Source organism: Neofelis nebulosa, chromosome 14 (assembly GCF_028018385.1).
Source record: "Neofelis nebulosa isolate mNeoNeb1 chromosome 14, mNeoNeb1.pri, whole genome shotgun sequence".
NCBI classification, from domain to species: domain Eukaryota; kingdom Metazoa; phylum Chordata; class Mammalia; order Carnivora; family Felidae; genus Neofelis; species Neofelis nebulosa.
Window position 1 is genome coordinate 80,273,069 of NC_080795.1, and position 27,997 is coordinate 80,301,065.

At 48.7% G+C, this 27,997-nt stretch overlaps 2 protein-coding genes and 1 long non-coding RNA gene across 9 annotated transcripts in view; 2 read left to right on the forward strand and 1 right to left on the reverse strand.

Moving 5' to 3' along the window:
* The first annotated feature begins 7,953 nt into the window (after positions 1-7,953).
* Positions 7,954-11,025, forward strand: CHRAC1 (chromatin accessibility complex subunit 1). 2 transcript variants are annotated; one of them, XM_058699195.1, is made up of 3 exons: positions 7,954-8,254; positions 9,568-9,694; positions 9,816-10,371. In XM_058699195.1, exons 1-3 carry the CDS (start codon positions 8,108-8,110, stop codon positions 9,878-9,880), a joined length of 339 nt encoding a protein of 112 aa, XP_058555178.1. In that variant the 5' UTR covers positions 7,954-8,107; the 3' UTR covers positions 9,881-10,371. The 2 variants fall into 2 exon arrangements, with proteins under 2 accessions (XP_058555178.1, XP_058555177.1); XM_058699194.1 differs by lacking the exon at positions 9,816-10,371 and adding an exon at positions 10,378-11,025 and having other exon boundaries at positions 7,993-8,254.
* Positions 11,026-11,160: 135 nt separating this feature from the next.
* On the forward strand, positions 11,161-17,208 carry LOC131494701 (uncharacterized). Its single transcript, XR_009253563.1, has 2 exons — positions 11,161-13,499; positions 15,798-17,208. It is a non-coding gene; the product is annotated as an uncharacterized LOC131494701 (long non-coding RNA).
* Positions 17,209-18,695: 1,487 nt separating this feature from the next.
* Positions 18,696-27,997, reverse strand: part of AGO2 (argonaute RISC catalytic component 2) — a 111,468-nt gene continuing 102,166 nt past the window's right edge. For all 6 annotated transcript variants that reach the window (XM_058699189.1, XM_058699193.1, XM_058699190.1 and 3 more), the window contains one exon: positions 18,696-27,986. In XM_058699189.1, the coding sequence (XP_058555172.1) occupies positions 27,878-27,986 (109 nt within the window). In that variant the 3' untranslated portion in view covers positions 18,696-27,877. The remainder of the gene's footprint in view (positions 27,987-27,997) is intronic.

Genomic DNA, 27,997 nt, shown 5'->3' on the forward strand with positions numbered 1-27,997 from the left:
CCAGGCACCCCGGCTGTCTGGCTCTTGATCTCCGCTTACGTCTTGATCTCAGGAAGTCCAGCTTTGGGCCACACACTGGGCACGAAGCCTGCTTTAAATACACACATACATAAGAAAATAGAAGGTACAGAGTTTCAGTTTGGGAGGACAGAAGAGTTCTGGAGACGGATGGATGGTGGTGACTCAGTGTGGATACGCTTCATGTCACTGAGCCACACATTTAAAAACAGCTTCAGCGGTAAATTTTAAATTAATTTTTTAAGTAAACTCTACCCCCAACGTGGGGCTCGAACTCACAACTTCGATGTCAAGAGTCGCATGCTCTACTACTGACTGAGCCAGCCTGTTGTCCCTTCGATGGTACATTTTATTACGCAACATCTTTTTTTTTTTTTTAATGTTTATTTATTTTTGAGAGAGCGAGAGCGAGCAGGGGAAGGGCAGAGAGAGAGGGAGGGAGAGAGAGAGAGAATCCCAAGCAGGTTCTGAGCTGTCAGCACAGAGCCCGCTGCAGGGCTCGAACTCACAAATGGTGAGATCATGACCTGAGCTGAAATCAAGAGTCAGACGCTTAGCCGACTGAGCCACCCGGGCGCCCCTCAGTTGTGGTATCTTGCCATGACAAGTTTTCGCGCTGAAAACCCTCCAGTGACTCCCCACTACCGCATCATGGGCCGCCAGACTCCGTACGGTCTGGCTCCTACCAATCCCTGCCCTTGGCCCAGACTGTTCCCGCAGCCCCTGCCCCCCACAGGAAGATCAGCGCAGCTTTGCAAGCCGTCGCCTGTTGGCAGCCATGACAATGGGGGGCTCCGGTTTGCCCCTCATTATCCCTGTATTCAAGCCATTATATGTAATGACAGCCTGGCATAATTATGTTTTTACAATTTGTGTAATTACATTCTACCCAGTGAAATAATCATTATTATCATTAAACATTTATCAAGCACTTCTAGCCGTTCAAAGCTAGTAAGAGGTGGCCTCAGCTCTCACAGATCTTTCCTAATCCTGCCGCCAAATTCTTTTCAGCTGAGGCTGTTCTTCCTTCTTGGGGAACAGGGAACTTCCGTGTTTTTTTTGCCTGGGGCTCTACAGGCATGAACTCACATTGGTTTCTCAATGATGCTGGGGAACAGAGGCTATGATCCTTACTTTACAGACGAGGAGACAGAATCAGGAGAAGCCAGGAAGAGCAGAGGTGAGACTCAGATTTAAGCCTTTCTGACAGCAATGCCTTAACCACTCTTCTTATGCAATATAGTTTGGCTCCTTAGGATGGGCTACCTGCCCCCCCCAACCCCGGTCCCCCGACCCGTCTTATTTACAATATACGTGCCAGATAGTGTGCTAGGCTTAGTGGGAGAAACATACCAGCAAACAGATCGCTCTAAAACAGTGTCCTAAGCCTGGGCTCACACTCAAAGGCCGGGGCCAAGCTGATGGTGGAAGTAAACACGCAGGTGATGATAGAGGGCAGTGGGCTCTGTGGCAGACCCCAGGGCACAGGACTCCCAGAGAGGACAACCGATCTTGCCATGAGGCCGTGTGGGATCAGGGTTGCCTCACTTTCTCACTCTTTTAGATTTGTAAGTGACATCTCCAGAAATTTAAATGTCGGTAACTTTGGCACACACTGGTTATTGTCTAACCTACTACCAGTCCTGGTCTTGAGACTCCCCTCCCACCCACCTCAATTTTTCAGTAGGGATTACTTATCCTTTGATCACAGGGAGACAGCCTCAGGGACTAAATCCTAATTGGTTCAAAGCAGTCGGACTGGTCTCATTCCTTTTGGTCAGTGATTGCTCTCAGGGTGAGCTAATGACCCAATTCTGACCAGGAGAGTTAAGGGAATGGGTGCTGCGATCATCCCCTCCCGGTAAAAAGACAGTCCTGGGACCTAATGAGCAAAGAGCCTTTGGCCTCTCGCCCTTCTCCCTTGTTCCCGTCTAACGCGGTCATGACCTCTGGACCAGCAGCAGCCATTTTGGAACCATGAGGCAAGAAACAACGAACCCTGAAACCAACGTGCCAAGAGGGACACGGCAGAAGGACACAAAGATCCGGTGGCTGGTAAAAGACAACAAGTGATGTGTCCAAGCGTGGCATCTTGTCACTTGTTCATTCACGGCCTCCTGTGCGGAAGGAAGGGGAGCATCCCACAGGCCACATGCCCCTCACGGCTCTTCCAACTCTGAGTGCATCTACAAACCCCTTCCCCAGACTTTTTTGTCTTGAAGTCTCCAATCTTGTCCTGTCCGTGTTCCTGGGCCCCCAAACGGTGGTGAACTACTACCCCTGAATGGCTGTCGGTCCTGTGCCCCTGGCTTTCTGTCCATCCCGGCAGTGGGCCTCTGGGAGGACCCCTGCTCACCTCTACCTTTCTGGCACGCTCGCGTGAGGCGTCACGGCACTCCCGTCCCCTTGGTGTCCACGTTATTTACAGAGCAATCTGTTCACGGGCTCTGTTTTTCTTCTGAGACCACAGCTGTGGGGAGTGGGCAGAGAGAAGAGGGAGGGGGTGTGCCCTGGGAGTCTGAGCCACCCGCTCAGGTGACTTCCTTGTGCTCCCCAGACGTGCTCGGGGCTGATACACCTCGACTTCCCCTGGACAGTGGGGTTCACATCACACCCACCTCAGGTCACACACTCACTTGGGGTCTCATAATTTGGCACTTCGCCTCTACCAGTGTCCAGGGGCAAAACTCTAAAGCTGTTTCTCAAAAGGAGAATAGTTATTTGTAGAAGATACAGTTTTGCTCCAAACCCCTTGGAGGCTGTGCTGTGCCTGTTATGGGGACCTGCCCAACACCCCACCCCAGATCTGTGGGGTTACCTGGTGCACGGGTCACAGAAGCACACGCAGAAGTGCTTCACGGTCTCTAAGAGTCACAGTGCACCCCCCCCAACCCCGTGCAGAACACGCCAAGTCTCACCCCAACGATTTAGCAAAGCAAACCGATCGAGCCACTCCCAGCTGTCGGCAGGACAGAACCCCTGAACCCTAGTAAGTCAGCTACACTGGAGAGTTCAGCCCAACCCAACATAACGCTCTGCGCTCCTGGACTGACACCATTAGGGGCCGTGCCTCATGCACCCCCAAAACGTATGCTGATAAAAACGCTTATGTGCCCCAACTCTTTTATCGTGTGAACATCTCCTGCATCGGATTGGGCCGTTGTGGCCCTGGAGCATGTTGGGATCGGACTCCGACTGTGGAGTGGAGGTAATGAGGGGCCAGCTGTGGGAAGACTCCCCTGGCTAGGGAAGCACCTCGACGAAGCTCATTAACAGGACTCTGAAGCCGTCAAAGACTGGTCTCCTCAGGCAGGGGGCCATTTCCCAGAGGGACGAGGGTCGAAGGTAGCCTTGGCCCCCCCAACTGTCCCTACTGGCCTCAGGACCCTGTTCTTCCCAGTCAACTGCCTAACTTCACAGGAAAGATCTGGTGAGGCTGTGAATTCAAATCAGGTAGTAATTCTGCCTCAGAAAGAATCAAAGGTGGGTCTGACCCTTAGCCCTACGAGCCCCGAGGCTAAGGAAGATAAGGAATCTTAGGGCCACCACGGGAGCTACTTCTCTGGTCAGGCGTGGTCGGACAGTCAAAAGCCCCAGCACCAGTTTTCCCGAACGCTCTCCAGGGCAGTCGGGAGCCAGCCTGTCCCACGAGACTCCATTTCCACCATGAGGGTCACCTGTGGCCCCTTGCCTTCAAGGAGCACTCCACCCAGGCAACAAACAACAGGCGACAACTAAGTAACTGTTTTCCAGGGCGCGCTGCCAGTGAAGGCATCTCTGTACCAGCACGGTCAATGCAGGTAACGAGCCCTGGATTCCCGCTGTACTCGGTCGGTCTCCTTGGACCGACGTTCAATCAGGAAAGCAGGAACTTCTCTGCGTGTTTCAAACAGACGGGGGTTTAATGCCGAGAACTGCCTCCAAGGGTGACATTAGGGCTGCAGGAGCCTGAGGAAGGCGCTCTGACATCTCAGGGGAAGGAGGCGCAACCCAGAGATCGGGAAGCCGGTGCTGCCCCTGGCTTGGAACCCAGGCTCCCCAGTGAACTCCCAGGGGTGCCTGGCGAAGATGCTCAAACCACCACCTTCGCGGGAACATTCCCTGTAGCCGCCTGCAGTCCCGCCTGCTGCCAGCACTCTGGTACAAGCAGGGCGGGACTTCCTCCTTCCTCTCCACTGCACCTCTCACCTGGGCCTCCCACTGGCAGAGTCTGACCAGAGGCCAGCTGGCAGGGGAGGTAACTGCCTTCTAGTGCCTGGGATGCAGACACAGGAGGCAGCAAGAAAGAAGGAAGACTGTGCAGAGGCATCAGAAACGAGGGGCATTAGGGGCGCCTGGCTGGCTCAGTTTGTGGAGCGTGTGACTCTTGATCTCGGGGTTGTAAGTGCAAGCCCCACGTTGGGTGTGGAGATGACTTAAGAATAAAATCTTAGCGCAGAGCCCGAATGCGGGGCTCGAACCCACAAACCATGAGATCATGACCTGAGCCGAAATCGAGTCAGATGCTTAACCGACTGATCCACCCAGGTGCCCCCTGAAGCTTATTTCTTGTTTTAAAACCAGTGTGCACCTTCCCTCTTTTCTGAAGATCTCCTCCTTTGCACCTTTCCTTGTTCCTAACATGATCGATGACCGAATGTCACCTGCAAATTCCCTAACCTGAGCTCCTCATCCTCCACTTCCTGAATCCTTCTGGCTCTCCTGATCCCTTCCTCTTCTGTTTTATCTCCTAACACATCCTGCTTTCCAACGTCCCAAGAAAGACAAACCTTACAAAAAGCAATAACCAGGGACGCCTGGGTGGTTTAGTCGGTTGAGCATTCAACTTCAGCTCAGGTCATGATCTTGTGGTTCGTGGGTTCGAGCCCCACATTGGGCTCTGTGCTGACAGCTCGGAGCCTGGAGCCTGGAGCCTGCTTTGGATTCTGTGTCTCCCTCTCTCTCTGCCCCTCTCCCACTTGTGCTCTGTCTCTGTCTCAAAAATAAAAACACACTAAAAAAAAAAGCAATAACCATCTAGAGAAACAAAATGTCTAGGAACTTCAAACTACATCAGCAGTACAGCGTGCCCCCTGTGTGGACCGAAGGACTCCACCGTGTAGTGGGTGTTTGTTGGGTAGTTTCTGGCTCACCTTGGCAATGTCAACCACTTCCGGAGGAACGGAGCTCCCCGGAGCAAGAGCCGAGTCCTGAGGCTGGAGCGGGGCCTCCTCTCGGCCCGGCACCGGGCACGCTGTCACTTCGCCATCACTTGGCAACCGGGCTGGCCTTTTATGTTGGGTCTGCTCTCACCCCCCAACTCTCAGGGCTTCCAGAATGAGAGCCACAGGTCTCACCTGCCTGCCTGAGCGGGTCCCACGTCTCCCACACCGTCTCGCTCACTAAGCTCCAACCACACTGGCCTTTCAGTTCCTCCATTTTGCCAAGGGATCTTCCTCCTCGGGTGTCCTTCCCGCAGGCTGCCCTGTTGGGGGGGCTCATTTTGCCCCAGCCCTTCTGCACTGCTGGCTGTTCCCTTCTCTTCACACGGAGCAGAGACTCGCTTCTGAAAGGCTACCTGCCACTCACACGGGTTTCTCCAGAGCACTTACCATAGGAGAGGTTCCTATTTTTTTTTTCTGTCTCCTTTGTACTTGAAAGCAAGCTCTGGGAGAGCCGGGACCAGAGCTGTCTGCTCACTGGCTGCCCCTCCGTGTCTAGCAGTGCCTGGCATGTATTTGGACCAAGACCTGAGGTGACAGTGGTGAAGACAACATCCTTGTATCCTCGACCTTCACCTTCTAAGTCCGTAGCACATAGCAGGTGCTGAAATTACTGGGTCATTATGGCTGAAGGCAGATGCGAAAACTTTCCTAATACCACTAAGATCAGTAATCTGGAACATCTGTGATACCTGGTCTTGGGTCCCCTCTACGGGAAGGACAAAGAGCAGTTTTCAAAATTTACTAAACTCGTAGAAACATGCTGTAAGTTTTATATTTCGTGATCATTACCTAAGTGATGAACAGCCCTGAAGTCAGAAAGGTGAAACAACATGTGCTTTGAATTTCCTAGACTGTTTGTTTGTAGGTGAACTTTTTTAAAAGTAGGCTCCACGCCCAGCCTCACGTGAGGCCTCAACTCACAACCCCGAGACCAAGAGCCGCATTGTCCGCAACGGAGCCAGCCACGCGCTCCTTTTTATATGAACTTTGAAATCAAAGTTGATTTGGGGTGAAAAGGCCTCGCAGCAGGAACACTGAAACCTTACACGGTAATTTAGACTTTTGGAGGATGCTTTCTAGTTCACAACGGCCTTTCTCATTCCATCCCCTTTGCTGCTCAGGGCTGACCCGAGAGGGAGGTGGTGCCGGGTGGAATATCACTGTCAGGGCGCGGAACTTAACGCCAGGCGCTTCCACGCTTCCTAGGACCCCGTGGTTCAGCAGTGGGGTCACACTGCTAGTGAGTGGTAAGACAGTCATCTTATTCAGTCGAATAGATGAATAGTCGAATAGTCGAACAGAAAACTGGCTTCCCAGCCGTTTTCTACCCAGTTGACCAGTTTCTCCTTTCAGAAACGCCTTTTCTTTTAGTTTCTTTATTTTGAGAGAAAGAGCACGCATGCGAGCATGAGTGGGGAGGGGCAGAGAGTATCCCAAGCAGGCTCCGTGCTGTCAGCACAGAGCCTGACGTAGGGCTTGAACTCATGAACCGTGCGATCGTGACCTGAGCTGAAGTCCAGAGTTGATGGTGAACCGACTGAGCCACCCAGGCACCCTCTGAACTGGCTTTCTGGACACCCAATCTCTTGGGTTTCCTCCTATTTAATGGCCACTTTTTCCCAGTCTGCTTTGCTGGATTTTCCTTCTTTCCTCCATGTTGAAATGTTGGGAGCACCCTAGGCTGGAGTCCTTAGATCCTTCCACTCTATCTACACCCTCCTCCTAAATATGTTCATTCAAGTTCACGGTTTTAACTACCACCCAGACAGTGCTGGTTTCTAAGTTAACTGCTCCGGCCTCAACTCCAGGCTTCAATGTCGAATTATCCGCTCAACACTGCCACTAGTGTTTCACAGGCAACGGGAACTTTAACTTGCTCCAAAGCAAACCTCTTGGCCAAAGTTGCTCCTCCGGCAGTGTTCCCTGTTCTGGAACATGGCATCACCATTCTTTGGCTCCACATCTCACTGGCAGGTCCTGCTGGCTGTCTTCATATTAGATCCCAAACCTACTCCTTGCCACCACCTCACTCTAGTCCAACCCACCATGGTCTTTGTCCCAGCAGCAGCCTTCCTACTTCTGTCCTGTTCTTAGTAAAATTAAGGGGGACCTCCTAACTCTTCCCAGGGCCTCCGGATTCATTCAGGTGGACAGAATTCCATGATCTACAAAGCCCTGCCCGATCTGGCCCCGGGCTGCCTCCTGCTATTCTTTTCTCAGCTCACTTCACCTTAGCCACACTGGCCCCTTAATTCATCACCTCCAATCACCTTCTACTTGGTCTCTTTGCTTCCGCCCTTACAACCAACTACTCCTGGGCTAGTCAGCAGTCCGCAGCCAGAGGGATCCTGTTAACACTTGAGACTTATCCCATCACTCCTCTGACACCTTTCACCCCCTTCCCATTTTTTGCTGGAATAAAAGCCCCTGGCTGCCCGCTCAGTCCAACTGCAGCACATCGGCCCCTATGAGCTTCCCCGACCGGCTCCGGCCTCGGGGCCTCCACGTGTGTTGTTCCTCCTCCCAGGAAGGTGCGCTCTCTCCCCAGCTCTGAAGACGGTACCCCGTCCCCGTGTCTCCGAGGGCCACTGCGGCCATCAGCCGCGCCGAGCTCCCTGGCCGTCCCCGTCCGCCGCGCCCCCAGGGCCGCACCGCGCGGGCAACTGGCGGGAAGCCCCGCTCGCTGCCTTTCCGCCCGCTCCGCGCGGCATCTCGGGGTTTGTAGTTCTGCCCCGGAAGGGCGGCTGCCGGCCCCCGAGGCCGCGCCTCCCCGACACTACAACTCCCACGGGGCAGCGGGCCTCCGCTCCCGCACCCGCCAGGCCGGCAGGCCGCCTGCCTCGCTCGCGGCGGGTCCGGCGGCCGCCGCGGGGAGGGGCGCGAAGATGGCGGACGCGGTCGCGGGCAGGGACAGGTGCGGGGAGCAGCGGCTCGTGTCGCTGCCGCTGTCCCGCATCCGGGTCATCATGAAGAGCTCGCCCGAGGTGTCCAGCATCAACCAGGAGGCGCTGGTGCTCACGGCCAAAGCCACGGTGAGGCGGGCCGCGCGGGGAGGAGGGAGCGGCTGGAGTGGGGGGGGGGGGGGCGACCGGAACCGTCGGGCCCCGCCCCGTGGCGCTGCCGGTGCCGCCCCCCCCGCCCCTCGCGGGCTCGCGGCGCGCGCGCCCTCGGCGGCGCGCCCTGTCCCCTCCCTCTCAGCGCGCGCCCCAGCGCCCGGCGCCCTCGCGCCCACCGCCCCGCCCACCGCGCCGCTCCCGTCCTGCCTCGCGTGCCTTTCGCCTACCGCGCGACTCCCGCCGTTCCCCGCGCGCCGCTCCCGACTTCCCCTGCGCGAGGCCCCGGGTGGTGGCGCTGGCTGACGCGACCTGACGCGTGCCTCCTGTGGCGTCTTCTCCACGCGCATCACCGCACTCCGGGCCCCCAAACCTTCCGTTCTTCCGCTTCCGCCCTGTTCGTGGTTTTCGGGCCCCGGTTCCTCAGGGTGCAGTGAGAGGGTTCTGGAGGTACAGCCCGACGACGTACGCACCTTGTCCGCGCAGCGAGGCTGGACATCCCCCGGCCACAACCAGCCTCCGTTCCCAGCCCGTGGTGCCAGCGCCGTTCTAGGTGCAGGTGGCTCAGGGTCTCTTTGGATTTGGTGTGGACAGTAGCGCCCCAGCACCCTTTGTGTTACTGCACTGGGCCGTGCTTAAGCCTGCCTTGGACCGCGCAGCCCCTCGGGTCTCAGTGCGGTGTCCCTGCAGGGTGCTGGGGCAGAGCTGAGACCTTCTGCCCGCCTGATCCCGGAGCCCAGGGGGGTAGTCGTCCGATCAGCTCGTGGTGCTGGGATACTTAGATTCCCTGTGCACTTTCATTCCTTACCCACCAACCTAGAGAGAGGGGAAGAGAGAGGCTCCGTCCAGGTTGTTGATTTGGGGAAGGTGTTTGGGCAAAATGGGAAAGGTGGTCAACTCTCAGCTTCCGGCTGTTTGACTATTATAGTCGTACGCCACCACCTTAGACGCTGTATTTTAAAAATGTGTTCCTGAGTCAAAGAGAATTTTTGAATGGTCCTTTGCTCCTTAAACCAGCCCATAGTTTTCACATAATTATAATCCATCATTGAATTAAAAAAAATTTCCCTGAGTTAGAAATCTAAAGTAACTTTAGGGAAATGCCTGGTTCCCTGCCAACTTTGATACACCTTTGCCTTCTTTCTGACCCATTTCTCCTTTCCCCAGTAGTTTTCTGTAATTTGAGAAACCCAGGTAATCCACAGTCATCTAAACAATGTAATTTTAAAAATTAAGTTCTGCGGTGAATTTTCAGGGCATACTTTTCATTTCACTTTTTCATTTTGTTTTAGGAACTCTTTGTTCAGTATCTAGCCACCTATTCCTACAGACATGGCAATGGAAAAGAAAGGAAAGCACTCACTTACAGTGATTTATCAAATACTGCAGAGGAATCGGAAACTTTTCAGTTTCTTGCAGGTACTTAGCTTTTGAAACATTCTGGTTAAAACAGATGTAGTAATTTACAGCTTTTTTTCCCCCTGCTTTCACTGAAATAGACTTTTTTTTTTTTTTTTTTTTTTTTTGCTGCTTTCTCCAGGTGCCAAAGTTTACCATGACCTGGCACAGGAAGACATTATTAGTTTTGTCAGAGTATGTTTGTAATGTGGTTCACCTAGAATGATAGTGAAGTCAACAACCTGCACAAGGATGTTTGGCTGGCTGGGTGGCTGGGGGAGCCTGGCTGACTCCTTACCACTGAAGGGAGGACTCTGGGCTGGTCTGCTCGGCCCCAGAAACAGAGAAACTCGTAGTTGTTGTTGCGGAACAAGCTGTGTGGGCCACAGCTAAAAAAAGAGCTTTAATCTATCCCCCCGGGGCCCGCCGGCCTGTCTCAGGTGGGTAGGACAGAGTTGCTCCCGGTCGTTACCAGCACACAGGAGCCCATGGTTTGCAGTCCGTGGAAAGGAAACAGGTCTCTGGCGTTAGTCAGGAGGCAATGCTGGTTTCCTGCGCTGTCACCCAGAGGCAGGGCCGGAATTCTGTCGTGTTTTGGAACCTGTTCTAGAGTTCAAAGCAGGGACTTGCACATTTTGAAATTTGCGTTGCTGTGTTCATGGTCTGCCAAAACCAATTGCTGATGTTAGCTTTATATTTTTAAGATATATTACCAAAGAAGATTTTAGCTAGTAAATATCTGAAAATGCTTAAAGAGAAGAGGGAAGAGGACGAGGAGAATGACACGGATGATGGAAGTAATGGGGACGAAGCAGAGTCCTAAACCCAAAGTCAGCCTGCGGAGCGCCCTCCTGGATTAGCACCATTGCTTTGGAGTAAGCACAGCACCACGTGACTTTAGACTCTTCAGTTGTCAGAGACTTCAAGTACATTGTATGCCCTCCTGGCTGCCTCAGGGCACCTGATGTGCCCACGCCATAGATGGCCAACAGGAAAGGAACCCAGACAGCAGCCTTTCCCTGAGGGGCGCACGCTGCAGGCCTGGGGCAGGGCGTACCAAGAAAGCCGCCTATGCAGTCGGGCACGCCTGGTTCATCTGCTGTGGGTAAGCTGTAGAGGCAGACAAGTTGGCTTAACTTTTTAATTTACACAGAGATTTTAAAGAGCTTCTGAATATCAGTTGTGTAAATTCATAGATGACTATTTGGAAATTAGTTCTTGTAAACAACTAGCTGTAGTTTGAGCTAAAAATATAGTTTATGGGTAGTATGTTACGTCTGAAAATTTGACGATTTGTCTTAAATACTGCATTTTTATTAACTGAAAAATAAATTTTTTTATTAGAAGCTGTACATAGTTTAATAGTAAATGCTTTGTGGAACTAGATTTAGAGCCTCTGTTGTTCTCATGCCTTGCTTGTTACCTGAGACATATGCAGAATTTAAAAAGCAGCATTTCTGGGATGCCTGCGTGGCTCAGTTGGTTGGGTCATGATCTCATGGTTTGTGGGTTTCAGCCCCGCGTGTGGCACACACTGGCAGTGCAGAGCCTGCTTGGGATTCCCTCTCTCCCCCTCTCTCTCTGCTCCTCCCCCACTTGTGCACATGTTCTCTCTCCTGGAATAAATAAACTTTAAAAAATAAATCAAAAGCATTTCTAACACTTTTATTCCCAGAGAAAAAAAATCTCGTTAATATTGTTTGTATTTGATTTAATTATCTCTGCAAAGGCATTTAAAAATTTTTTAATATTTATTTATTTTTGAGAGGCCGGGGGGGCAGGGGACACAGAGAGAGGGAGACGCAGAACCTGAAACAGGCTCCAGGCTCTGAGCCGTCAGCAGAGAGCCCGACGCGGGGCTCGAACTCAGACTGAGATCATGACCTGAGCTGATGTCGGACGCTCAACTGACTGAGCCACACAGGCGCCCCATTTCCTAAAAACATTTTAAAATACTGTGTATATTGAAAATCTTAAAAAAAAGAAAACTCGTTTTATTGTTCATTACACACAAAGTAATTGTTTTTATTGTTCATGAGAGAAAACCATAAGCTCTATTTGTTTTTTTTGACAGTAGGGTAAATTTTTGGCTGTCTCTTGTCTCTCTTTTTTAAAGAATTGAGTTACAGTTTACATCCAGTAAAGCCATCCTTTAACATCTGATGTGTTGGTTATGTAAGTAATGAATATGTAGGACAGTTCTATCCCCCCAAATATTCTTCTGTACGCTCAGAGCCCTGTTCACTTACCCTCCGGTAACTACTGATGTTTTCTGTTCCTCTTGTTTTTAAAATTGGTTTAAAATTAAAAAAAAATTTTTTTTAATATTTATTATTTTTGAGAGAGACAGATAGCACGAGGTGGGGAGGGGTAGAGAGAGGGAGACACAGAATCCGAAGCAGGCTCCAGGCTCTGAACTGTCAGCACAGAGCCTGATGCGGGGCTGAACCCACGAACCATGAGATCTTGACTTGAGCCGAAGTCAGACGCTTAACCGATAGGGGCAACTGGGTGGCTCAATTTAAAAAAAAAAAAAATTTTTTTTAATGTTTATTTTTGACAGAGAGAGAGAGAGAGAGACAGCACGAGTGGGGGAGGGGCAGAGACAGAGAGGGAGACAGAATCTGAAGCAGGCTCCAGGCTCCAAGCTGTCAGCACAGAGCCCAACACGGGGCTCGAACTCAAAGACTGCGAGATCGTGACCTGAGCCGAAGTCAGACGTTCAACCGACTGAGCCACCCAGGCGCCCCTATTTAAACATTTTTAGAAACCCACATTTTGGTGTACCGTTCTGAGCTTTGACAAACTCAGGGTTGTGTAATCACAAGACATAACAGTTCTGTCATCCTGCAAATTCCCTCATGGTCAGATTCATTCCAGCCCTTTACCATGGCAACCCCTTGAGCTATCCTTTTTACCCAGAGGAGACAGCAAATTTACTCTGGAAAGGGCCATATAGAAAGTATTTTAGGGGCGCCTGGGGGGCTCAGTTGGTTGTGCGTCCAACTCTTGATTTATACTCAGGTCATGATCCCAGGGTCGTGGGATTCAGCCCTGCGTCGGGTCTGCTTGGGATTCTCACCCTCCCTCTCTGCCTGCCCCCCAGCCCTGCACTCTCTCAAAAACAAAACCAAAACATTTTCAGCTTTGTGGGCTATATAATCTCGTTACCACTGTTGAACTAGGCTATTGTAACATAGGCAACCATATATGATACATAAAGTAATGAGTATGGCCATATTTCAGTGGGACTCCATTTCTGGACACTGAAATTTGAATCTTGTATAGTTTTCATGGGTCATGAAGTATTATTTTGGTCTTCTTGAAACATTAAAAATGTAAAAACCATTCTTAGCTTATGGGCCATACAGAAACACAGTGGGCTGGCTTTGGTTCACAGACCATGGTTTGCTGACCGGTCTTTCCCATGCCACAGAAACAGAATTCTAGAGTACAGAGCCTGTGAACCCAGCTCTGCCCTGTTAAGCGTAATGCACAGGGTTCATGTTATTGCTGGTCCCACTCCTTATTGCTGTGTAGCCCCCCACCCCCGCTAGGGATATACAGTAGTTTCTCCATTCCCCAGGCCGACACATAATTCCCAGTTTGGGTTGTTTCCAGCATGATTACAAATAAAGCCCTAGAAACACTTGTGTGCAGGTTTTATGTGAACAGAAGATGTCCCTTTGCTTGAGTATACACTTGGGAGTGAAATTGTGTATTTAAGTTCATAGGAAACTGCCAAACTTGTGAAGTGCCTGTACCATTTTGGATTCCCATCAGTAGTAAAGGAGTTTCACTTGCTCTGCGTCCTCTGCAAAACTTGGTAGGTTGTTTTTGTTTTTGCTTTAAATTTCAGCCCCTTTAATGGGTATAGGTTTTAATTTGCATTTCACTAATAACTAATGTTGAGCATCTTAGTATTTGCTTATTTACCGTATTTTCTTGGGTAAAGTGTCCAAATTGCCCATCTTTTTATTGGGTTTTCTTTTGGCTGTGTTTTGAGAATGTTATATATTCTGAAAACAAGCCCTTTGCTACATTATGTGATTTGCAAATATTTTCTCCCAATGTGTAGCTTGTCTTTTCCTTGTCTTGACAGCATCTTTCAAAGAGCAGAAATAATGATATCTCTATGAGAAGTTCTTAATTTTGAGGAAGTCCAGTTTATGTTTTTTCTCTGGGGATCATGCTTTTCTGATCATATCTGAAAACTTGTCATCAAACCCAAAGTCACAAAGATCTCTGAGTATCTCTTTAAGTGCGGTGCATGGCCACTAGTATCTGTGCCTTCGGGACACGATGCTGTTTAAGAAATCCCCCAGAAAAATACTCACTGGTTTGTGTTTAACCAGCTGAACATTCTTAACTCATCTAAGCGTTTCCGACCCAGTTCAGGGAGCTCTCCTCCTCGGGTCGTGTGCCAGTCTGAGCCAGGAGCCTCCTCCTCACTGGTTTCCTCATCTCTACAGCCTCCTTCCTCTTCCTCTTCTATACTGGTAACAGATTATCAAAACAGATTTGTGAAGATTTTTCTTTTCCTGGTCAGAAATGTTCAAGTAGCTGTCGGGGCCCAAGCCTCTTCTAATACTGTGTACATTTCATCGAATCCTCCCATCAACTGTATAGTGTCCGCGTTTCACAAAGGGAATGGGTGGTCAGGTTAAGGCACTAGTGCAGGACATACCTAGGAGGTGGTGGGCATGGGATTCAAATCCCAGACTACTTTCTTTACTGGACCATGCAGCTTAGAAAGGATCGTCTCTCCCCGCCTATGTGGTGTACATTCTTGGCATTCAAGGCCCCAAACACTGATCTTACTCTGCTGTAGATGCTGTAGTTTTCCTACCTTAACCTTCCATTCTTCTTGATGTGGGCTCCCCGTCCTCTGTGGAGCAGAAACACCCTGATCAAGCAGCTTGCTTTTCTGAAATTATTTCCTAATTCATGTAACACTCACCATCATAGGTTTTTAAAATTTTACTTCTTTAGAGAGAAAGCATGTAAATGGGAGAGGGGAGAGAGGGAGAGACAGAGACAGAGAATCAATCCCAAGCAGGCTCTGCACTGTTAGTGGGGAGCCTGACTCTGGGCTTGATCTCATAAGCAAGGGAGGTCACGACCTGAGCCAAAATCAAGGATTGGATGCTTAACCGACTGAGCCTCCCAGGCGCCCCATCATTACAGTTTTAATCCTTAGGTTTTTGTAGTCAGTTCGTGACTATAATGCTTCTGGCCACTCAATAAAGTGAGACTTAAACAGCAAGACTGTAATAAGGTAAGCCCATATCGATTAAGAGATTATAGAGCTCTCATCATTTTCTTATATTCTTCCAGTAGCAGCTAGATGCCCCGGGGCCAGTGGGCACAAAAGTGCTAGGTGGTTTTAGATAGTAAGTCAGTGAGAAGTACAGGGTCCTGGATACATTAGGCAGGAGGTAGTGGGAAGAACTTCATCTTGATTTTGTCAGGAAAGGGAAAGGAAAAAAAAAAAAGACTGGAACAAAATACACCAGAAGTTTTAAGAATCCCTATCTGTGTTGTGATTATAAATAATTTAAAATTTTCATCTTTACGTTCATCTGAATTTTTACATTCTCTGTAATTAATACAGTCTTAAAAATCAGAAAATAACAAGAACGAAACCTTGGCCTGCTTTAGCACCAACGTACGTGTATCCTAGGGTTTTCAGCCATTGTTTGGCTTTAAGTCCAGCCCTCCTTTCCCAACAGCATAAATTCTTGAGGGTACAGATAGTGGGAGTCACAAACAGCCCACAGCAAGGCCACCAGGGCCTTCAGAGCTGCAGCAGTATGTGTAACCCTAGCCTGGTGGAGGGGGTTGTGACGCACCAGGATGAGACACCTGGATGTGGTCAGTTCCGGTTCCCACACAATGTGGATCTCAGGGCTTGCGTTTGCCTGGGGCTTAGTTCTGCGGCTTTTGACCTCATCCTTTCTCATGGCATTTAGAGTAGAAACACCCCAGTCCCCCTAGATACCGCATTTGTTTTTCTAGTTCGTTCCTGTGGCTCTCATCCCCAAACCCGAATTCTCAGGGACTGATGCTTAGCCCTTTTGAGTTTCTGGATACGTTGTTCAAGGAATTGGTCCAATACTTCCAGACTAGGCCTCTGGACGTCCATCACTGGAGGCGTGCTCCCACCTTGGAAACCTGGAATCTTATACCGTACCGAAGATAGTGCCCAAATAAAATCTGTGAGTAATTGAAAATCTTTGGGAGAGGCAGCTGTAAATATGAGGAATTTTATTTTATTTTTTGCTGACATACTATGAGGCAAAACAAAATTGACACCATACAAAATAACTTTATAAAATATCATTCACATCATATTTTATCAGATTTACAGCATTCTGTGCATGTTAAGGGTTATGTAAGGAGGTGAAAAAACACTATGCCAAACTTTTAGTATTAGTTTATATACACACAGTAAGAAACAAAACAAGTAACTGTTAGGTTTTCCATGAATTTATTGCAAAAATAGTGCAAACTACTTAACCTAGTAAGCTGTAAAACAAACTCGAAAGGACCCAGCTAAGCTTGAACGTGACAATAGATGCTCAGTGTCTCAGCCTTTGGCATTCTTCACCAGTTTGTCTTTCATCCATCAAGACCACTCCCCACCTGCCGGGTGAGGGTGAGGGCTGGGGATGGAGAGACGCGGAGACTGGCTCTTCCGAGACCAGATCCATCCGGCTGCCTGATGCCAGCGCTTCCTTTAGGATCATGCTACTTACTCAATGGCAATTTTGTGAGGTCTGTGTTGAAGCCATTAAGATGCCAAGATGTTTGAGTCTGACCTTAGAAACAAGTCATCCAACCTCTTGATGACACGGAGAAAAGAATTAAGGAAGCAGCATGAACAGAAAGGACTGGGAACATTATTGTCTGCCTACACACACGGTATCCTTTTTCGCAGGTGCATTTGGGTGAAGTAGCACTAATGGTGGGCGACCTTTGAACCAGATACTGAAGTTGAAAAGACAAAAACAAAGGATCCTGTATCCCGACAAGAGTCACTTTAAAATCCCGTCCAACAGTCCGTTGGGGTCCAAAAAGCGTAGATCTAAACAAAATGATAAGAGCAAAACAAAATGCTACATATAAAAGCTAAAGAAACAAAATGCAGCATATTCAGGTTCTTTTTCTTGAGGTACCTATATAAATTTAATCACCTGCCCCAAAGTACTCTTGTTAGGTGAAAGAACAGAATGCTTACTGGTGAGCCAATTGCGGGGCGTTTCTCACCACTGAGAAAGTGCAACGGCGCCGATCTGTATATGCAGCATACCGAAGGATGAGCGACTCTACAAGATAGAGCTCAAGTACTGACCCGGTGGACGCTCAACAAGGAGAACATTTAACTAGAATCGTCCCATTTTTTGGAGATCCTGCAGCAAAAAGCCTCCCAAATCAACTTTCAGAGTTTTGCCACTAAGGAATGTTGGTTCTCTTGTAAAATTCAGAGATCTCTTTAAAATAGTCAAACTATACACTACAGGAAAGATCCCTAATTTTTATTTCTTACTGGTATAAAATCAAATTCTTAAGACTCCAAAATATTGTGTTACCTCCAAACAACTAAGTTAAAAAAGATCACCACAGTAGGAAAAGTCTAGAATTGTAAACTGCCAAATATAAAAGCATGGAAAGTCATCGATCTCCTACCTCACTTTCTCACCTGCCAGAAAGCTTGCCTAACTCAGGGCAACCCCGGGGCTGTTGCTGAATGCAGGCCTCCGCCCACCCCGCCACAGCCCACCCTACACTTCAGTGGCTCCCGCACCCCCCTCTTCCTCCGGCTTCCCCCTGGCCACCAACACCTCCACCAGGAGAGACGAAATCGACAACAGTCCATTTGCTGCTTATGAAATAAATGTATAAAATACGCCAGAGGTGGCGGGGGGGGGGGGGGGGGAAGGGCACAGATGGCAAAACCCGCAACAGTTAAGTACGTGGGAGTTGTTTTGGCTGCCCCTTCATTGGCACAGAAAATGAAGAGAGAGCTTTAAGTACATGCATAGAAGAGTTTGGAATTTGTTTGTAAAATGTTAATTTGCTCTTGGACATAATTTTTTTTTTTTTTTTTTTCTTTTCTTTTCACAAGAGGGCAGTTGGGATTTCAGTTCTACCTTACTTGTTGGCTGGGGGCAACCTATCAAATTCCATGGCCAATTGGGCTTTTCTCCCCACCTGCAATGTAAGAATTTTAATTTCATACTGATTTTTTCAATGCATTAGGATTCAACACAAAAGGCACAAAATAAATAAAAAGATTATTAAATAAACGGAAATTATGATTTCAAGCTTTGTGTGGAGTTATATCTTGCTGTTTGGTTACTTTTTCCAATTTGATTTGACAGACTTAGTAAATAGCACCCAACTGTTTAACTGAGGTAGATCCACATTGTAAAGAAAGCTGGGTCCCCTCCATTTTATGTCTAAGTTTAAGATGCTTTTACAAAAACAAAAATCCAGATAATCCTATGCGGAAGCGATGGCAGGTGGCACTACCTGAAGAAAGCTTAGAACGTGAGCAGGTTCAGTAAGATTCATGCCCAAATCACACTCTCCATTTGCCATAAATAAATCTCAGACTGGAGGGAAAAAAAACCAAACATTTAAAAGTAACCCTGAAAAAGTCTCTAGACTTTCAGAATAGGTCATTTTGACTGCCACAGAAATGCACAATGGTCCGTTTTCATCGAGCAGTGGCAACGGCCACGCCAGACCAGACAGAGCGAGACAGGGATCTGGATCACCGAAAGTTTCCCTTTGTAACTCCAGAGAAGAGACTGGTTGATTTAGGATATAGCATCTTGATCTGAACAGTTTAAACCCACCCTGCCTAATATTTTTGCATACTCTGAAACTTACAATTTTAACATCTGATTAAGGCTTGATTTCAAGTGGCATTACCACCTCGCGTCATGCAGGCATCGGACATCCTCAAAACACACGGAATGGTAGTGAACAAAAGACAAGGACGTGAGCCTCCGAATTGTATTTAGCAGGTACTATAATTTTATAATTAATTTTACAATTCATGTAGCAAATGAGAAATTATACAGAGAGGCCAATGTATATAAATACTAGTTTGTACAGGAACTTTCAGTTTTACAAAACAGCACTGCACGGTTTCTCTATTGCAAGCACAAGACGTCGTCACATAGACCCACCGCACAGGTATCAACAGTCCGTGGACAATACGCAGAGTACCGCCTGAAACGAGGCCCTTGTAGCTGCTCAGCTTCTTAGAAAATAGTAAACTTTCAATGGTCACAATACATTTTGATTCAAAATATCTTCTAAAATGTTTTATTGTGGGAGGAAAATTAAGAAGGGGCAAGATCTACCTATGGAACTTCTGAATTCATTTTTGGTTCTTTTTCAATTATTTTATAAAAATAAAATAAAACTAGAAAAGTTGATAAAACTCAGGGTTAAAACCCCTCAATACATATTAGGTAAGTAATCTGAAGTGTATCAGAGGTAAGAAAAATCTGGATTTAGACACTACATTCTTTTCTTGTATTTAATGAGTAATTAGCCACTTTGCTGCACAGAAACTTAACAATTATTCTCTTAAAACTTTTTAAAAAGTAAAAACTCACTTGCCTCTATAGTTACAAAACATGAATTCATACCTTCAGCCACTACATTAAAATCCACTATCAAACTCAGGACTCAAATTTCCATTTAGTGCTACACTATATACTCTCAGGATTTTAGTCACGCGTGTATTTGCCTTGGAAGAAGATCCGAGATTCTGAATGTGTCCTCCCCTCTGCAGCCAGCACCTCTGCCGAGGGAAAGACCACTCACTGCCTTTCAGAAAGGAGAGATTGGGAGAAGGGAGGGCCAAGAGGAGCCACTGAGGATGGATTTCTATGCATTTTAAAAATAAATAACATCGGGTTCTTTCCCCCACTTGAAAGCAATAAAATCATCCTGGACAGGGTAAGGTGTTTTGTCATTAGACCATCAGCCAAGAAACTGCTCAAAACCTGGCTTAGATGAGTTAGAGATAAAGACTGCATTTTAGGTATGTCAGAATCGGGAGTCCTATATGCACGGCTCACCCCAGTCAGCAGCTTCCCCACACACCACACAAAACAGCAACACTAACGAAAAGCGTCCCAAGAGAAGGACAGTAGGACTGAATAGCACCTTACGTCTGAGGACTTCACACGCAATTTACCAGAGACACGATTCCAATTCCTTTTCTAAAAATCTAGTTCCGTGACACTAAACAGTCTTGTCAAGCGACTAAGGGGACGAAACCACCAGGTCTTGCTGACGGTTATGGTCGATGCCTGACTAAAAGAGATGGATCTTGCGCGCATTTCCCGGAATCCCCGCCGCGGACGTGGACTTGGAAAGGAAATCCTGCGGCTACAAGAACCTAACGTTTTCCGACGTGAGACAGTATGCACGGGCATCACAGTTTACAAAGTCAGGAGCTGAGGAGCAAACGCAGATTCAAAGGCAGAAGGTCAATGATTGACTTGTGGAATGATCCAGGCTTACTTCCCAATGAAAACGCAGCCCCAACGCGATTCCAAAAGGACACTGAGGACCGGACTTTTAAAGGCACAGAGGCTGAGACTGGGTCTTCCAGAACATGCTCAGTCTGGTACCGAGGGAGACCAGAGGAAGGCCTGGTGCCACCCGCTTCCTGGGTCAGAGGGACCTGCCCTCTCCCGCGCCCCCCTCCCCCAGATTGTCCCCACAGTCTCTAGAGTTCAAAGGAGCCTCGGCTCCCCAACACAAGCACCGAGGTCTGCCAAGTGGTGCCAAGGGGCCACACAGTTGGCCTGCACCGCACCCCTGGCCTCATGGCGTAGGCTGGTCTTGGGATCGACTCACGGTTTGAAGGACCTTGATTCAGAAGGTGCTTAACGAGGGTGGCCTCAACATCTAGTTCCTGGAGACACTTGAGGAGGAAGAGTTAATATTTGGTGTTTTAGCTTTAACTCTTTCACATCAACCAGTAAGAGAAAAGTGTTAATAACAAAAGCACCAGTAGTCTTCAGCTCCCTCTTTTAAAATAATTTTTCATGAACGTGAAAATGGCGGGAGAGGCTCACCCCGGGATTCTGGAGACATTTATGCACAGAGCTCATGGGCAGATCTGAGTTCAACAGTTCACATTACTGAATCAGAGTGGGCTGCCGTGCGGTGTCCCCTGAAAACGCCCTGAATGGGATTCTGGTCGAAGAGAAGGCCAACCCAGAGCGCCGGAGCAGTTCCAGAAGCAGCAGGTCAGCAGACACTGAGGGTGCCCGCGCTGAGCGCCCACGCATCTTGGGGAGGGCTGTGTCTACAAAACAGTGTAGTCGCGCCATTACAAAACATTCGTAGAAAGACCGCAAAGGACACTTAGCTCTTTCAGGATTAAAGCACGCCGCGCAGCGAGAAAAGCATCAAAACCCAAAACGACAGTGCTAAAGGCAAAAACTGCCAGGTCATGTTACGCGCGTAACCTCTCTGCGCCAAAGTCAGCATCTGATGAGCGTCCGGTGAGCGAGCAGAGCAACCTCCACGCCCCCAGATGTCCGTTCCTGCAAAACCGCCCGCCTGTCCCTCAAGAATTTAAGAGCAAACCAACGGAGGGGTCTCGCAGCAAATGCGGACCTTCCAAAGATGAGAGAACGTAACGAGCCTAAAGACAAGAGGTGAAGAGGGCAGAGGGCGACCCCGACTGACCCACGGCAGTGTGTGGGCAAAGGACGTTCTGGCAGCAAAGTGGTTAATCACAGGGAGGGCTATTCAGAGCGGTAGGTGACAGACTCTCAGGACTGACTGCCTGCGAGTTAGCGAGAGTTAGAGTTAGCGTCAGATGACCCAGGGGGCCCTGGGAACTCCGACTTAAAGATGCTGGCTGTGGGCCCTTAAGTCTGGTCAAACAAAGGGCCTTGGACTCGGACACAACATTTTGCTTTTAAACCGTAGATCATTTTTAAGTAGGGAGTGACAGTAACTCAAGGTTCCAAGGTCAAAGGCCGATCACGACCGCACTGTCTCCTGCGACCACACGGCCACTTTAGATGGATTATTTTTGCACAAGAGTTGGTGTTTAAGCACCTTTGTGATTTTACAGAGCGTATAAAAAGGGAGGAGAGCGCAGAGGGAGCCATTTTCAACCCATTCACAAGTGAAGCAGAGAAGAGAGTGCTTTCTCACAGCAAACAGGGAAGCGCACAAGGCCAGGACCACAGGCTGCTTCAGGGTCTCGCTGCACGCAGCCCCACACGGAGGCGCTCCCGCCAGCCTGGGAGGACGGTGCGGGAGGCTCTTCCTCGCGCTGGCCGCTTAGAGTCCTAAAACGGAGCCGGGCAGCCCCGAGGAGTCCCGGCCCACCTCTCTTACCTCCGAGGGGGAGGAGGGGACTGCCCACGGGTCACAGTATGGCACACACATTTTCAAGCCAGAACTGGAGAGAGAGATGTTCACAATTCAGTTTATTCAGGCAACGTTTTGGCTATTTTCAGTGTGGACAGCTACGCTTAAGAGCAAACACTAATCTACTGAGAATTCAGAGGTAGCCTTTATCTGCATTTATTTACTTTTTTTTAAACTAAAAGGTATTCAGAAACCACCTTCCGTAGTGATTTGGCTAGGCCAATACATTCACTTTAGACAATAAAATGGCAAAACATAACCAAAAAAGCATTACGGAGGGCACCACGATGGCATCGACGCTACGTTGACACACATTCGTGACTGGTTTGGGTCTAGAAGCTCCGTGTGTGTCTTACTGGGTAGCCTGACCGCAAACGATTACACGCTGTGGGCTGTGGGCTGGAGCACATACTTCTCACCTAGCAACGTCACAAGGCATACAGGAACAGCGCTGGATCTCAGGTCTCTCCAGCATCGATGGGCTAAGCCACAAATGACGGTTTTGACACAACAGTGATCTCATGGCTTTAAAATGATGGCTGACCAAAGAGAAGTGAGGGAGGCCCTCACCGTCTAGCAACATTGGCCACACAGATGCTTCTGATACGAACTGTCAGATGCTGGATGGAACTGGAAGAAAATGCTTTAAGGAGCCATGAAAAACAACCAGGAATGAGACCAAAGAGAGCGCTCAAAGGATTTATAGTTAACCCTCTTAAAGTTAAATCTTCAGACCTCAATGGGAGAGCATACTCTCCTTTCAATAAACTGCAAACTTCCTTTCTGGAAAACAAGAAAACGAGGCTAATTTGTCCTTCATGAATGGTCAGCAGACACAAGGCTAAAGAGGCAGAGTGAAGTCCACGCGACTCTAACACATAATACTGAAAACGTGCCAGTACCCTACAACAAAGCGACGCGTCGCGTTCCTATCACGTTTGCGGCCCTACATCTATTTACAATCGTTTCAAACAAGTACAGCAGATGCAAAGTTGGACATAATAAAAAGGAAGTTGTCAAAAAATCAGTGCAATTATTCTGAGTTGAAAATCTTCCTTACAAAAGAGTCAGCGTGTGTGTGTAACACAGACAGCCCCATTACAAAGTCACACGTGCACCGTGTCCACACTGAAGAGAACGTCACCGCAGCCGAAACCCGCAGGCAGGGCAGCTCGAGGGAGAAGATTCTTGGTTACTTTGGGGAAGGGCTTAAAATATAAATAAACTATTTGCATTCTGAAAGTGAGGCGTACGAACACTGAGGAAGTTTCTATTTATTGTACATTCCTTTTCTCATGAGCGTGAGAGATGAGTCAAAGAGAGGTCACAGGGAAATTTCTATGGCTTGTCTGGGCCACTGGGATTGTCCACTGTCTGGATTATGTCAACTTCTAAAGCTCCTCCTAATGGAACTGCCTTAGGTGTAGGAAAATGCCCATGAAAAATCCTTTTAACTGTCCAACAGATCAAAGTCCCGTTGAAGGAGTACATCCAGATCCTGACGGCTCCACGAACCAAGCCAAGTGCTTCCATGATGCCAAGCAACCAAGAGAAGCCGTCCCAGCCCCCCAGGCCCCCCAGAGACAGTCTGGTGTCCCAACTGCAGGACGCTTGGCTGGTCTACCCTTAACATATTGTATCAAATATATAATTTGACTGAAAAACTGCCCTGTAAAAATAAAATTTAAATCACCCTGCAGATCAATGTAAAATTACATTGCTGCATATATAAGAAAAACAATTCATCCAGAAAAATTACATTTGTGGCTTTCAAAAATAAAATCATCCGGCAAACTTGCAGGTAAACATTAGGCAATTTATAAAAGTTGGGGAAAGAAACTGCTAGCATATCCATCAGGTACCACATGCACTGGGATATCCACATCGGCCAAATCGAACCAGAGCAGAAAGAAAAAAAATAAATAGCAACATTTGCATTTACCAACAATAAAAATAACATATAATATGACATCAGTAAAACTACCCCACACCCCGCTGCAGGAACTGAACTACACGGTCTTTTCCAATGAGCACCCCGCAGCCAGGGTGAACATCAGTCAGAGCAGGGACCCCGGCCAACCTCAAAAGAGCAGGGAAATCACTCCGTTGCCACCACGTCCCTCTCGGGCAAGCCCCCCCGCACCCACCGAGGGCCAGGGGCCGCCTGTGGTTCTAGAGTGCAAACATTCATCCACGGGAGTGTGAGAACACCACCAGAAAGCGACATCACGTTAAAAAAGTAAAAGCAGACCCTATAACGTATCAAAAGTGTGTGTGTGAAGATTTCTCAACTCCCAAACCAAACAGTCCCTTTCTAAAAGTACAGGTATGCCCAGTTTTACAATAACGTATCCGCACTAGGAAATTCTGAGCTTGTAGCACACAAACAGGCTGGAATCTCAGCGTCCCCAAGGGGCACGGGCACAAAGCAGCGGCCGCCCTCGGCTCCCCCGGGGTTTCCTTCATTGCTTTGTCACTAGGGCGAGAGCGGGGCGAGCAGAACAGTGGGGAAGGGAGGGGGGTACTGTCATTTCTCTTAAAGCGAACATTTTAAAATCTACTAGGAAGAGTACCAGTATAAGAATCTCATTGGGAGACCTCTTTAAAAGAGACGAGATAAATCCTAGTTTTTCTCTTTAATGAATCCAGATTTCTACATCATAATTTTCACATTCAGTTTGCTTAAAGCAAGGCACACCTTACTTAACAGTGGGGCGGGGCAAAGCCAGCGAGCGGACGCCACTCGAGTCCACATGGGCCCCGAGCCTCCGGTGACCGCACGCACGTGGAGGACGGGGCTCCCCTGGGAATCTGGGGCCACGAGGGCCGAGGTAGCCCAGGGGCGGGGGGTGCAAGCACAGTCAGAGACGGGCGAGGGCCCCTTTTGGCTTCCACATGAACAGGGCTCAGACTTAGTCTACTGCACTTTGAGGTTTTACGCTGTCTCAAAACTGATCCTAATAACGGGGGGATTGGTAGAAATTTGGGAAAACAATTATTTACCTGAGAAACTGTAACTACAGCCATTTGAATTCTGAATCATCAGATGTGTACAAAGGTATGCAGCTAACCCAGCTGGAGACGTTTGGTCTGTTAATGCTTTTAGTATGAAAGGTTTTGTAAAACTAGCATAGGGCTGTACAAAGTACCTTTCTCAAGTACTATGGCCCACGAAAAGGAACACCTTGCCTTCAAATGATTAAAGAAAAAAAAGGTCTCATTTTCTGTCAGCCTGTGATCTTTCCTAGGCGTTAGCTTAGAAGGCACCTGCCCGCACTGCCAAAGGGCTGGGCCCTTGGTGCTCGAGGGAGATTACTCTTCAGAAAGTTCTCCATCACGGGTTCTCAGACTTCAGGCAGCCCCGGAATCCCGGCTGAAGGTACAAAATACAGACGCCCAGCCCAGCTCTGGAGAATCTGATTCAGGGGTCTGCATTTTTACCAAGCACCGCCACTGCCCTGACCGCCAGGACCCTGTGGCAGGTTGCAGAAACAAGCCTTTGAGACACACGATTCCAGATGACCCTAAACATGGCTGAAAACTAACCTAATTTCAGATTTCGAAGGTGTATTAGTGAAGAGATTCCCTCCTTAGCTTGGATGCTCCTGGTAATTTAAGCCAAGAGTGTATTGGTATCCTTCTGAAAATAGGAGAAAGTGCCACTTGCCAATAAAAGGACAGGGAATTGCAACATTTCTTAGAGCAGAGGCTTCTGTTCGTTTAAAAAGACCAAAATAACAAAAAAAAAAAAAAAGAAAAAAAAAAAAAAAACCCAACAAAATAACAACAAAAAAACCCAACCAACCCAAAAAACAAAAAAACCCCCCAAACAAAAAAGATACAGCAAGAAAAGGCTAACGCCATTACTAAGACACCCACATGCACACACAGACACGCACGCACACACCACTCTGAGTATATATCTTCACAAACAATAGTCGCCCCTTTGTCATCGCCGCCAAAATCTAGGCCAAGTGTCTGTCACAGCCCCGCCTGCGGTCGCCCCTCCCCCCTCCGAGCCAGCAGACAAGGATGGAGGTGGGGGTGCTGTCTCCAGCAAGAGGCAGCCAGCCCATCGGGACCCCTGCCCCACCGCAGGGCCAGAGGTCAGTGTCGGGGACTGGGTCCGGGGAGGGCCGTCGGCAGGGAGGGGTAAGCCTACAGAGCACAAAGCAGCACTTGGGGGGGGGGGGGGAAGGGCTCGTCTCCTTCCCCGAATCTCTACACTGAACGTGGATTTGATTTGTTTTAAAAACTGTCTACGAGGACAAACAGCCCACTTAGCACAGAGTCGTCTGCTGTTACCCTTCCGGAGTTGTCCGTGGTATCACGCTTAGTGCGACGGTTTCTAGATTGGCAAACCCGCGTCTGGGGCCCAGAATGCAAATCTCTTCTGTGGGCTTTGCAGTCCGCCACCTCTGCGGGCAGGCTCCGTCGCGGGCCGCTGGCCTCGCGCCCAACGGGGAGCCACCGCCGACGGCTCTCTGCGCGTTTCAGTGCATAGATCCTACGAGACTCGTCTAACAGAGAACCAGACGCAGAGAGAAGTGCACTCCGACACGTGGACCTGTTCCAGGAATGGAAGAATAAGTACATTCCATCTGTGCTTAACCGGCTGAGCAACACACGGGGGCGGGAGGTGGGGCGGCGGCGAGCGGCTGCCGTGCGCGCTCGGTGCCCCCCAAGTACAGGCTACGCAATCTACGCGGGGAAGGCGGGTCGCGGTCACATTGAGTCAATTGCATACTCCTGTACGTAAGCGCGAGAACCACACGAGGCGGTCCAGTCTCCAGGCTCCAAAACACTCCTGATATGCTAAACAGATCACAATAAGCACCCCATAGTCAATAAAATGAAAAACAGCATCTACCTATCACATTAATACTGCAAACCAGATATATATATTTTTTTCTCTTACATTAAAGACATAACAGTGAAAAAGGATTGTACTGTATTTATCACCACAGACCCGTATTCTTTAGAAACTTTGGAAAATAAATGTCACAGTCCTATAGGACAAATCTTACGATTAGACTGTCGGCATATTGTCTTTTTTCTTTTTTTTTTTTTTTTAAATAAATTTTTATTAAAATGGCACTTGTCTGCCAATCTCTCTGGACCTATAAATGTTGTAAACACACATGGCCCGTCTTCTGCCCCCGCTCCTTATTTCAAGCTGAGTGAGAGGCGGGTGGTGACAGAGCGAGACGCCCGTGGGCACCTCGGCGGGCCACCTGCCCTCGGCCCCGAAGAGCTTGTGTGAGCCCTGTCAGGAGCGCACTAGGGTCACTCTGGTGTAGACGTCAGCGACCACCTCACAACGCTCAAGGCTTTAAAACCACTGCCGTGCTCTGTGTTTTGCTTCCACTCTCTGAGAACGTTCACAGCTAGTTTGAGCCCATCAATTTCATAGAGAATCATGTATTAAAAACAAGTAAATTGAATGACCAAATAAATTAAAAATGTTTTAAAGCCCTGAGTTCATAGACTGGTTTTAGGAGATTTTTAGGAAACACGGGACTCTATTTTAAGAAGCAGCTTCTAGATTTTGGCAAACCATACTTCCTACGACAATGGGGTCTCATACAGGTCTGCAGTTCAAAATCCAAGTCTGAAATCTGGGACGGAAGGCATTCTGGAAGATGGAGGATCTACTAAAACCGATGACGTCTCATGTTCGATGCTGGCTGTCACGGAAGGGCTGGGCATCTGTTGGTCTGAGTGTAGCTGGTCTCATGTGAATCCAACTCCGTATACCATCGTAAACACTATGACACGTCAAGCAAAGTACATGGTGCGCAGCGTGTCCTGGTGAACCTGGACCGCCTTTGCCAAGGCTTGGTGGTCTCGCCCATTACTCTGCCCGGAGGTATGGCTTCCTTCAGCACTGCGGGCGCA

Excerpts from the sequence above, each read along its gene's own strand:
- CHRAC1 (XM_058699194.1), top strand. The coding sequence starts at position 8,108 with ATGGCGGACGCGGTCGCGGGCAGGGACAGGTGCGGGGAGCAGCGGCTC. Across the intron at positions 8,255-9,567 it reads TGCTCACGGCCAAAGCCACG|GAACTCTTTGTTCAGTATCT; the intron begins GTGAGGCGGGCC and ends ATTTTGTTTTAG. Across the intron at positions 9,695-10,377 it reads AACTTTTCAGTTTCTTGCAG|ATATATTACCAAAGAAGATT; the intron begins GTACTTAGCTTT and ends TATATTTTTAAG.